This window comes from Trachypithecus francoisi, unplaced genomic scaffold (assembly GCF_009764315.1).
Source record: "Trachypithecus francoisi isolate TF-2019V2 unplaced genomic scaffold, Tfra_2.0 Lachesis_group16, whole genome shotgun sequence".
NCBI classification, from domain to species: Eukaryota; Metazoa; Chordata; class Mammalia; order Primates; family Cercopithecidae; genus Trachypithecus; species Trachypithecus francoisi.
The window spans coordinates 81,628,929-81,642,286 of NW_022681461.1; the positions used below are offsets into that span (position 1 = coordinate 81,628,929).

Sequence of the window (13,358 nt, forward strand, 5' to 3'; positions counted from 1 at the left end):
CTTCTTTGTACTTCAACCCCTATTTTTCCTATGTAGTAGAAAATATACACACTAAAATAATATGAAAGTTATGTATTCCCTTAAAATAAAAAATTATATCTCTATTATACTAATACTACTTTAAAAATTATGAGTTTAGTTCATTTACAATGACTGTGGTTATTGTGAGTGTGGACTCTCACTAATGGCAGTTTGCTTCTATTGTGTTTAGTGATTTGTGAGTGTAAATTCAATTTTTCTTTGGGTATCCTGCAGAATTAAATTGAAGATTATTTCTTCCAGAGAACATTTGATCTGCTTTTGTTGGGAATAAGGAAGTGGTACTAACGTGAAACCATTAAGTGCTGCTGCTAGCTTATATGTTACATATGTGAGCACTAGAAAATAGGACTCATCTTAGGACGTTTGCTCTCCAGCTTTTAAGAAATTATGCTGGTGATACTGTTAAAACAAAGTACTTTACTTCTATCTCCCTGAAAATTGCTATGATAAATTTTCAAGTCTATGCTTTCTAGGTTTTGAATAGCTTATTATTGAGTGTTGTGAAATTGTGCAGTACATCTGGTAAAATCATCCACAGTGACCCTGAAAAGCCCCTTTTGCCCTATTAGAGGGTTCAGGTCTAATGGAGGAGTCCCAGATTCAAATTTCCAAATTTTTACTTAAAATCCATCTGCACAGCTGATAATGGCATTTACCAACAATCTAATCTTATTGCTGCTTTTTTTTGCAGGTCTTCTCACTTTGTTTCATCTCATAGCCTTTTCCTTTATTTGTATGTTTGGGTTTGTGTGTCAGGAATGGCTGTAGGATGGTTAGGATGTAATAACAAATTGCCTTTCAACCTTTGTGGCTTATTGCAATAATTGTTTACTTGTTGATGCTGCTGCAAGTATAATGTGTCATGAATGACAGGAAGGTTCTGACAAAGTCACTCAGGGACTTAGACTAATGGAGGCTTTATTTTGAAATGTACTTTTCCACGTGGCAAGGGGAAGAGGGAGCAGCAGGGTCTCTCATTGGCAAATAAATATTTCTATCTGGAAACAATAAATGCCACTTCCACTAGAACTTCATTGGTCACAGCAAAGAAAATTTGGGCCCAGTTTCAAGGGGAATAGCAATTTTTCTGTATTCCTAAAAGGAAAACCAGAATGTTCAGTGAATAGCACTAATGACTACCATAGGGCGTGAAATAAGAGGTTCCTTAGGGAAAATAGCCACTTTTTGTAATGCCAAGTATATATCAATGTCAGTTTTATTTGATATCCAGTTGTATTACAGTTAGAGGGATTTTTTAGGAAAAAATTTATTGTTTCATAGCAACAGATGCAGTAAGCAAAGACTATGCCTTAAGCTGGAGATTGAATGTAGTCCAGATTTCATTTTGGTACTATTAATAAGAAAGACCTATTTAATTTACTATCCTATAGGAGTAGCAGAAATGAAGAACGATTTGTAAAATTTTCTTTCATGAGTGTGAGTTCTTATTCTTTTGAACATTCTGCTTTATTTCATTTGGGATGGAGACAAAGGAGAATTCTAGGCAGGCACTTGAAGAAAATCAAAAGGATTAAATATATCAGTAAAGTGCTAGAGTTCCCTCTAAGTCTGTTGTTTGGCTTCAGTCATTTTTTGATCCATCTTTATGAGATCTTCTGTAACTAGCTAAAATTTTTAGACATTTTTTAGCAAACTAAAAACTAGTTTGTTTTCACACTACTATAAAGAATCACCTGATACTGGGTAATTTATGAAGGAAAGAGGTTTAACTGAAGTTCCACAGGCTTAATAGGAAGCATGGTTGGAAGGCCTCAGGAAACTTACAATCATGGCAGAAGGCAAAGGGGAAGCAAGCACATCTTCCCATGGTGGAGAGAAAGAGAGCGCAATGGGGGAAGTGCCACACACTTTAAAACCATCAGGTCTCGTGAGAACTCACTATCACAAGAACAGCAAGGGGGAAACTTGCCCCCATGATCCAACCACCTCCCATTAGGCACCTCCTCCAATTTGACATGAGATTTGGGCGGGGACACAAATCCAAACCATATCACCATGTAACCAGTCATAAAATTAATGGTGTGTGGGAAATATGGGCAAGGACAATGGGCAATGTCATATTCAGGCTTGGTTAGGGAATTCTTTTTTTCTGTAGAGCTGGCTTAAACAGTTGTGATTATGATATAGACATACTTTTATATTTGGTGTTTCATTTAGCATTATATCATGTTGTGTCAGATGCTCCAACAGCACAGAGCAATATAATAGGTACCCTAAACTCGTGTATACTAAAGTGAGTTTATGGACTACTGTTTAGAACATGATAAAAAATTGTGAAACCAGTTCTCTTCACACATTATTTGTTACACACTCGCAGTATCTGTGAGAGAAAGGGAAGAATGTAGTTGTGTGAATTTTTTAGGGGCAAACATCAGTTGTGTGAATTTTGTAGGGGCAAAGATGATTATGATGTACATTCTACCATCACCATAAACTCTTCTTTCTCTACCCCAAACTCTATAACCACCTACAAGGGAAGGTAATCTTTCAAGAGAGCCATTTCATAAAGCACCTTAAAATTCAAGGGACTGACATTTCCTACTGAAGAATATTGACTTTGGCTGAAGCTGCCCATGCTTAGCAGCAGAGCATGGAGAAATAACAATGTAGGGAAAGGAACTGTATTTTCAGAGTTTAGTGAAACAAAACAGTCTGTGCCTTTCCCAAGGGCCAGATGTTGACAGTATTGTAAGGAGTGAGTGGAATAGTTCTGTAAAGTTCCTTTGAAACAAGTGAATAAGTGTCATTTCTTCTCCCTCCAAAATAAACCAACAGGAACACCCATGTTTATAAGACAATTAGGCAACCAAACCAGACAAGCTAACATAGCATTTTAATTCATTTACTTAATTTTTAAACTGTATTTTTGAGTTACTTTCTGTGTATGTGTGTGTATTGAATTGCTGTTTGGTATTACTTTTTTTTTTCATCCTGAATAACTTCCTTTAGTATTTTCATAAAGCAAGTCTAAGTGTGCTTGCAAAGAATCATCTCAGTTTGTTTATCAGGTAACACGTTTATTTCACCTTTATCTTTGAAATATGGTTTTGCTGAACATGGGCTTCTTGGTTGACATTTATTTTTGTGTTTTATTTCTTCTTCCAGACATTTGAATATGTTATCCAATTGCCATATAGCCTCAATTGTTTCTGATGGGAAGTTTGCTGTTAATCTTATAGTGGCTCCCTTACACATGATGAACCAGTTTTCTCTTGAAGTTTATGAGGTGTTTTTTTTTCCTTCTTTATCTTACAATATTTTGACTATGGTGTATCTGAGTGTAGATCTCTTTTTAGTTTACCTTACTTAAAGTTCATTGATCTTCTTGGATGTATAGACTAGTGTTTCATCAAATTTGTGATGTTTTTAGCAATTACTTAAATAAGTATTTTTTTCTGCTGTCTTCCTTCTGTTATTTCCATTATGTGTATGTTGGTACACTTAGTATTGTCTCACATTTCCATGAGGCTATGATTATTATATAATGATTATATAATTATTATGATTATGCCATTTGAGAGTATACTAAAGAGACTTAATAGTCTACAGTTTAGAAACAACAAAGCAACTGCAGAAGTATATATTTATAGATTCAATGCCATCCCCATCAAGCTACCAATGACTTTCTTCACAGAATTGGAAAAAACTGCTTTAAAGTTCACATGGAACCAAAAAAGAGCCCGCATTGCCAAGACAATCCTAGCTCAAAAGGACAAAGGTGGAGGCGTCACGCTACCTGACTTCAAACTATACTACAAGGCTACAGTAACCAAAACAGCATGGTACTGGTACCACAACAGAGAAATAGACCAATGGAATAGAACAGAGTCCTCAGAAATAATACCACACATCTACAGCCATCTGATCTTTGACAAACCTGAGAGAAACAAGAAATGGGGAAAGGATTCCCTATTTAATAAATGGTGCTGGGAAAATTGGCTAGCCATAAGTAGAAAGCTGAAACTGGATCCTTTCCTTACCCCTTATACGAAGATTAATTCAAGATGGATTAGAGACTTAAATGTTAGACCTAATACCATAATAACCCTAGAAGAAAATCTAGGTAGTACCATTCAGGACATAGGCATGGGCAAGGACTTCATGTCTAAAACACCAAAAGCAACAGCAGCAAAAGCCAAAATTGACAAATGGGATCTCATTAAACTAAAGAGCTTCTGCACAGCAAAAGAAACTACCATCAGAGTGAACAGGCAACCTACAGAATGGGAGAAAATTTTTGCAACCTACTCATCTGACAAAGGGCTAATATCCAGAATCTACAAAGAACTCAAACAAATATACAAGAAAAAAACAAACAACCCCATCAAAAAGTGGGGAAAGGATATGAACAGATATTTCTCAAAAGAAGACATCCATACAGCCAACAGACACATGAAAAATGCTCATCATCACTCGCCATCAGAGAAATGCAAATCAAAACCACAATGAGATACCATCTCACACCAGTTAGAATGGCAATCATTAAGAAGTCAGGAAACAACAGATGTTGGAGAGGATGTGGAGAAATAGGAACACTTTTACACTGTTGGTGGGATTGTAAACTAGTTCAACCATTATGGAAAACAGTATGGCGATTCCTCAAGGATCTAGAACTAGATGTACCATATGACCCAGCCATCCCACTACTGGGTATATACCCAAGGATTATAAATTACTCTACTACAAAGACACATGCACACGTATGTTTATTGCGGCACTATTCACAATAGCAAAGACCTGGAATCAACCCAAATGTCCATCTGTGACAGACTGGATTAAGAAAATGTGGCACATATACACCATGGAATACTATGCAGCCATAAAAAAAGATGAGTTTGCATCCTTTGTAGGGACATGGATGCAGCTGGAAACCATCATTCTTAGCAAACTATCAGAAGAACAGAAAACCAAACACCGCATGTTCTCACTCATAGGTGGGAACTGAACAATGAGATCACTTGGACTCGGGAAGGGGAACATCACACACTGGGGCCTATCATGGGGAGGGGGGAGGAGGGAGGGATTGCATTGGGGAGTTATACATGATATAAACATTATGCACATGTACCCTAGAACTTAAAGTATAATAATTAAAAAAAAAAAAAAGCAAAGAGAAAATAAAGATTGGATTGAAACTACAAAAAAAAAAAAAAGTAAAAGCACATGTCTTACACATACATTTTGTTATATAGTTCTGTATGGGAATGGTAGCTTGACCCAGTCTATTGCTTATTACCCATCTGATTTGCTACATTTCTCAAGCAGATAATTGCATATTTCATTGCTTTTAAAGATACCTCATGAGAGACTAAAAACTTGACAGGCCTTATTAATTTACCAGAAGTAAGAGCCGAGTGACAGACTCAAGACTCTGAGGATATGGTGCTGGTAGATTATTAGTTCTGCATTATGGAGAAGAATAGATGGAACTAAAACCAATATTGGAAGCAGCTAATTGTCATAGTGAAGAACCAAAGCTGGGGTGATGCTGACAGGAATGGGAAGCAAATAGGGAGGGATAAATCCCTTATTTTCATCCAAGCTTTCATTCGCCCTCTAGCACTTCTTCTGGCGGAGTCTGACAGAAGCTCGTTAACCAAGGAGAAATGTGATTTTCAGTTTGCCAACCGTAATTAACAAGCCAGAACATAGAAAAGTAGATTTGAAGCTGAGAGATGAGAGAGTTAATAGCATCAGTTATTCTCTAAAAAAAAAAGGATAAAAATCTTGTGCCAATTCAAAGGTTTCTGACTTACTAAAGAATACCTAACACTAAAAATAATAAAATAGCTGATGTTTATTGGGCATTTAGGATATTCCAGGCACTGTTAAATGCTGTGCGTGAATTAACTGATTATATTACGAAATTACAATAATTATCTTTTAACAAGACAGGAAAGTGTTGTGGTCTTATTCTCACAACTTAGAAGTAGCTCTAGTCTTTTACTTTGGATTTTTGTTTTATATTTCAACTACCATAGACTCCTCAAAGATCTGGAGGTAAAGGGAATGCTTTCTTCTATTGACCATAACTGACTCAGTTCCCTCAATGGAAGTAGGACTTCCTCACATGGGTGCTGCCCCACAGGGAGTATAAATAGAGATGATCTCAATTTTGAGCCATTTCTGTCTTACCCCTCAGTGCCCAAAACCCTGTGCTCCTCAGTACACTGGATGACTTGACTTAATTTCTTCTGCCACTTCTTATTCTCATATCACAATTTTTGGCAGTCACTCATTCTGCCTAGTTTTTCTACTATTTAGATTCTGTGTGATCTAAATAGAGTAGATCAAAAGTCCTTGTTTCAGCCTTGTCTCTTTTCAAAGTCCAAGAGTAGCACTATGCTACTAGACTACTTATATTTTATTAAATTAAAACTTAGGATGCATTACCAGGGAACTCTTTCATTTATCTTAGTCTCATTATGAATCAAATTCAAGAAAAATTATGGAAAATAAAAGGTGATGCCTTCGTTATTAAGGAATGTATATGACTAATGCCAATACAGTTTATTTAGAAGTATTTAATCAGTTTCTGGTTTGAATAACCTTTGCTACCTCAGATATGACAAACACACATTTCTCATTTTATATATGAGGTGGCTCACCCATTTGTTCAAAAATATTTATTGAGCACCCATTATATGTCAGGCTATATTACAGGATTTTTAGATGTTGTAGGGTCAGATCCTATCCCCAGGGAGCTTATATGTGTGGTGGACATTGTACAGTAAATAAATGAACAATTAAAAATGAATATATAATACATCATGTACTGATTAATATTTACTTTGCATACTAATAAATAATGAACTGAATATAGATCGTAAATTGCTTTTTCAAATGCCTTTTGCCTTGATTATTTTCTGAAGATTGGAGAGTGATTATTTTTTGCTCAGGCTTCCAAAGAGATTTTCAATATTTATCCATGATAGTATGTTTTAACACCACGAACATGTTTTATTTCTGTAGTTATATGTTTTTAAACAAAAATCTAATAGTAAAAAGAAAATATTTCTTTTTCGAGATGAAGTCTCGCTCTGTCACCCAGGCTGGAGTTCAGTGGCACGATCTCGGCTCGCTGCAGCCTCCACTTTTCTCATTTAAGCAATTCTCCTGCCTCAGCCTCCCAAATAGCTGGGACTACAGGCCCATGCCACTATACCTGTCTAATTTTTGTATTTTTAGTAGAGACAGGGTTTTGCCATATTGGCCAGGCTGGTCTCAAGCTCCTGACCTAGGTAACCCACCTGCCTCGGCCTCCCCAAATGCTTGGATTACAAGCGTGAGTCACTGTGTTTGGCCCAAAACTATTTGTACCATATGGTTTTGAATGCCACATGGCAAATTTGTTTTCACATGGTAATTTTATCTTTCTGAATTTTATGTCTGCAGCAGCGTTGAATATTAAGTCATGTGGTATAAATCAAGTATTCATTTTCCATCAGAAAAATTTTTCCTACACAGTATGTTTTTGACAGCAGCCTTTACATCCTTGTTTCACAGACTATAGATGAGAGGATTGAGCATGGGAGTCATCACTCCATAGAAGAGGGAGATGAGGGCCTCAATTATGTCTTCAGTACAGGAATCAGCAGAGACTTTAGACTCAGGCTTTGCGTACATGAAGAAGATGGTTCCATAGAATATAATCACCACTGTCAGGTGGGCTGAGCAGGTGGAGAAGGCCTTATGTTTTCCTTCAGTGGAAGGAATCCTCAGAACAGTGGCAACAATAAATATGTAAGAGATGGAAATTACTAACAATGGAATGACCAAAACAATCAGATTTGACCCTGTCATACTAATTACATTGATTGAAATATCATCACAGGCCAGTTTCAAGATAGCCAGAATTTCACAGACAAAATGGTTAATGACATTATTAGCACAGAATGGTAACTGCATTGCAAGAGCTGTCTGCACTACTGAGTCCACAAGCCCAGTGACCCAGGACATAGCTGTCATGGCCACATAGGCACCGTTGCTCATGATGACAGGGTATCTTAGTGGGTAGCAGATGGCCACATAGCGGTCAAGTGCCATTATGCCTAAGAGTATGCACTCCGTGGCCCCCATGGCAAAAGAAATAAACATTTGCACCATACACCCAAAGAAGGAAACCGTTTTCTTTACTGCCAGAAAGCTGGCAAGAATTAGTGGGACAGAGGAACTTGTGTAGCAAACATCGAGGAAGGAAAGGTTACAGAGGAAGAAATACATGGGAGTGTGCAGGTGAGAATCACAGATGATAACTGAGATAAGGACTCCATTTCCAAGCAGAATCATCAGGTACATCCACAAAATTAGAACGAAGAAAACTGTCTGGAGCTTTGGGTAGGCAGAAAGCCCTACCAGGACAAATTCTGTCAACGTGGAGTCATTGGTCCTTTCCATATTACATACACTGTTCTCCAACAGAACTCTGTGAATGATAGAACAGGAATATGTTAATACAGTGTCTGTGAGAGCTACTTTTAAGAATCATATTCTGTATTATTGCAGTTCTGTATTTGGATGCAACAATATAAGTTTGGGGAAAATTTCTTCCTGTAAAACCCAGGCCACTAGAGCAGGAATCCTAACCTAACTGTCTCAGAGTTAAGAGAGAACACATATGATTATAGGATTTTTGGATCCCAATCCACTTTATTGCTATTTCCACAAGTTCTGCCTCTTAACCCATTGGCTGTAAATCAGTGTCCTACAGCCTGAATTCAGCAGACAGGTGTGCTTTGTTTGGCAGTGATTGTCTGTACTGTGTTTAAATTCGAAATAGAGATCGACATTCTAATCAACAGATGCGGTATAAAAATCTGTGCTTTCAGCTTGTCTTTGAATAAATTAGAATATTTGAAAACATTAGACCTGTCTCTGTCATGGAGCTTAGTTATATTAATAACTGACGCATTGGATCCAATGCATGTCTCTCCATTCTACCAGACTACTATCCTCACTCTCTCTTGTCACTGGAGGTGAATATAAGTTATTAATTAACATGTCGTTCTCATGTTATTCTCAATTGTTGGTTTCAATTGTTTATATTACCTGGCAGGATCTTATTTGGATTTGGAATCTTGACCCATGGCTGCAGGGCCAACGTATCTAGTAGGCACAGTACGCCCACCATATTGTGAGAAACCTAGGAAAATGTTTTGATTTCTTTTAAAATATGAATAAAAAAGTGAACTTTAAATTTTAATAAATACTATATTTGTTTTTATAACGATACAGAAATAAAATATAACTTTTAAATCTTTATGGAAATAAGGCCCCACAAAGGCAAAAAAAAAAAAAAAAGTGCCTAGGGCCCATCAAAATCATCAAGTGGCCCTGTGTGGTTGAGCATCTTTTGAAAACTCAGTCTGGACTACTGGTGGTATAGTAGTGGTTATGTATCTGCATATAACCTCTTTGAGGAGGATAACCTCGTTGAGAAAAGGAACATACCTTCATATTCCTCCAATATCTTTTTTCAGTATAATGAGGAAGTATGCATTCAAAGAAATGATTTTTAAAAAATTGAATAAATTAAAAATATTTACAACGCCAGTTTTATCACAGGCTTTGATTAAAATATGTAATGGTGTTTATCGTAGCCTCTACCTAATTTATTTTCACACATGCAACAACTAACGAATCAATTGTGATCATAGTGCTTGTATTCAAAATATATACATTGAACTAAACCAATGATGTCTAACCATTAATTATTGAAAAATAAAATTTATAACGAATATATATAAAACAAATAAAAAGAAAAATTTCTCCAGTTGAAGTTACACTAGTGTACAGAGGAGAAGAAAACACCATACTTTACTTGTTTATTCACTCTTACTCCCTCAGTTAAGTTTAAGAGGATTCCAGGGAGCACAGTTTTAAAATCGTCAATGCACTACATAAAACATAACATTAATAATCTGCATTTTAATCCTTTAATCAAAAACAATAATAATAAAATAGTAATTTATGTATTGATTATGCCAGATACATTTCTAATTTTTTTTATTCATAACAACCCAAGGAAATGGGTCTATTATTGTAGGAGATAAGAATTATCCTTTCTTAAACATTTGGTAAACATCATCAGTAAATTATGGATGAATAGACTTAAGGAAAAAAGTAGTAATTATTTCAAAAGATGCAGAAAACACATTTAGTAAAGTTCAATTTATAATTTTTATAGAAACTATCTGAAATCCTCAAGCAGAAGGTAATGTTCCGAACTTCAAAGAAAACTATATACCAAAAAAAGATATTAAGTTACTATTCACTACTACTTAATGGAGACAGTTTATACATTCTTAAAGTTTTTTTGTTTTGTTTTGTTTTGTTTTTTTTGAGACAGGGTCTTGCACTGTCACCCAGGCTGGAGTGCAGTGGCACAATCTCAGCTAACTGCAACCTCCGCCTCCTGGGTTCAAGTGATTCTCCTGCCTCAGCCTTCTGAGTAGCTGGGATTACAGGCGTGCACCACCACGCCCAGCTAATTTTTGTATTTTTAGTAGAGACAGTATTTCACCATGTTGGTCACTCTGGTCTTGAACTCTTGACCTCAGATAATCCGCCTGCCTCAGCCTCCCAAAGTGCTGGGATTACAGGTGTGAGCCTCCACACCCGGCCATTTTATGCATTCTTATTCAGATCTGGAATAAGATAAGGATGCCCACTTTTATAGTTACTCTTTAATATAAAATTGGTAGTCTTGGTTAAAATCATAAGACAAGGAAATGACTGAAGTATAGATTAAAAAAGACAAAAATTTATAAGGCCAGATGAGAAAAATGAGTAAGACTTCTGGAAGCAAGCTTAACAGAAAAATCAATAGCTTTCTGTATATTTAACAACAAATGATAAAATGTTTATCTCAACAAGGCATACATAAGACCTTTACAGAAATTCTTCAAAAATTATAATGAAGGGCATAGTAGAATATGAGTAATTGAAAAGGTATGACATGTAATAGGTAGGATAAAAATATAAGAATGCTGTCATTTCCCTCTCAAATTAGTCTATACATTCAATTGAATCCATTAGAGATTTAGCTGTTTTTTTTTTTTTTTTAGGGATACGAGTACTTATCCTAAATTCATGTGAAAGAATAAAAGTATACAACTTGCATAGTCAGTTTTATAAGAGAAAAATATGAGGGAGCATTCTGTCCCAGCCAGAAAAAGAAATGTAGTTTTAATAGAAGGGACTGTCATAGATTAAAAAAAAAATAGATAAAAGAAAAAGAGCAATCGACTTCTGATGCCATAAAAACAACATAATATGGATTAAGTGAATAAAAAATTGAGGTACTTACAAAATTTTATAAGAGTGTAGTTAGACCAAACATTTTTAAAAATAAAGTTTTTCATCTAGGTAAAGAAAAAAGTCAGTTATAAAGTAGATGGTCAGCAATGGAGAACAAAAGGAAGTTTCCAAGGTCTGGTGAAGGCAGGGGATTCACCCAAGGAATTTCAGTCTTGTGGTCCCACTGGAAAGGTTATCCTTAGTGTGGAGGAAAATGAATCTGGCGTTTGTATTAGCCTGATGCCATGAACTATGCCATTCACATAAGTAATCCTCTTGATCTGACAGTGTGTTCCCTTCCAATGACAAGCCCGCATTCAGGTAACTTGCATATAAAGAACGAATGAGCAGTGAAATTTGGTAGCTGCTTCCCCTGGGCCTTTGTTTCTCATTGTAAAGCTTGGCACTATACTTTCTAGTCCTATCTGTGAGCTCATGTGAATCTACACCTGTGAATGAGATTCAGCCTCTTCTTACTTATCAAATCAATTTTAAGTCTGTGGGACTAAGGGACAGAATGTGGACCTTGGTAAAATCACCACAGCATTGCTATGTAGTGAGGTATGTTGGTAGGAAATCAGTCACCTTTCCCCGGGGAATCCTCTGAATCACTACACGTTTTATTCAAACACCCAAATTAAGTACAGATGCACTTCAAAGAAGGAGAAATCTTCTGAGAGAGGGGTAGCACAAGATTTCATCGCATTAATTGAATTTGGTCCTGATGAGCTGAGAGGGAAATGCCTCAGGTAATAGATTGAGGCTAAAAGGCATCAGTGGGAATTCTGAAGAAAAAGACAATTACAGGAGGATAGCAGGAAAAGAAAAAAAAAAAAAAGAGGAGAGCTGCTTTGCCAATTTGTGATGAATATCAAATGTAGAATTAAGGAATTATTATTTATTATCTAGGCAATTGGGAGCCATTGGAGTTTTGATCAGGGGATATTAAAGCTGACAACACACACAAACACGCAAGATTGTTATGGGAATATTCTTCAGGGTCATGTACTTTTCTCCCCAATATTTGACTGTGACCTGTGCTTTGTAGTTCTGTAAGTGTTTCTCACGGCAATTGTTGACACCTTCTTTGGTTTGTAGAGAAGCTGACTCGAATTCATCTTCTTTGGAAATGGACACATAGTAGTTCTTTTTAGGTTAAATTGCTAAGAAAACATTTGATTTTAATAATTTATTTTATTTTTTAATTTTTTGGCTTTTTTATTTTACATGCTTTAAGAATTCTTTTTTTAAACATTCAGTTATTTTATTTTATTTTATTTTTTAAATTATACTTTAAGTTCTAGGGTACATGTGCACAACGTGCAGGTTTGTTATGTATGTATACATGTGCGATGATGGTGTGCTGTACCCATTAACTTGTCATTTACCTAATTTATTTTATTTTCTAAAAAGAGACAATCCTTTTTCCTCTGAGTTTTTAGCTAAGTTTTAGACTAATCAGTGGAAACTAAAGTGTTTGTAGTTTCAGTTTGAAGGAAAGGCCAAAGTTTTGTTGGGTCCTTCACAGCTAGATCTTAACTGATTGCTTTAGCTATTAAACTAATGAAACTCCTCAGTTATTTCTTGCCTTCTGCTAGCTTTTGAATGTGTTTGCTCTTGCCTCTCTAGTTCTTTTAATTGTGATGTTAGAGTGTCAATTTTAGATCTCTCCTGCTTTCTCTTGTGGGCATTTAGTGCTATAAATTTCCCTCTACACACTGCTTTAAATGTGTCCCAGAGATTCTGGTATGTTGTATCTTTGTTCTCATTGGTTTCAAAGAACATCTTTATTTCTGCTTTCATTTCGTTATGTACCCAGTAGTCATTCAGGGCAGGTTGTTCAGTTTCCATGTAGTAGCGGTTTGGATTGAGTTTCTTAGTCCTGAGTTCTAGTTTGATTGCACTGTGGTCTGAGAGACAGTTTGTTATAATTTCTGTTCTTGTACATTTGCTGAGGAGTGCTTTACTTCCAATTATGTGGTCAATTTTGGAATAAG

The 13,358-nt window shown here is 36.0% G+C and overlaps 1 protein-coding gene across 1 annotated transcript; it reads right to left on the reverse strand.

The window, feature by feature from the left end:
* Nucleotides 1–7,563: 7,563 nt before the first annotated feature.
* Nucleotides 7,564–8,460, reverse strand: LOC117099402 (olfactory receptor 13C8). Its single transcript, XM_033238764.1, has one exon. The coding sequence runs from the start codon at nt 8,458–8,460 to the stop codon at nt 7,564–7,566; it is 897 nt and encodes a 298-aa protein (XP_033094655.1).
* Nucleotides 8,461–13,358: the final 4,898 nt, after the last annotated feature.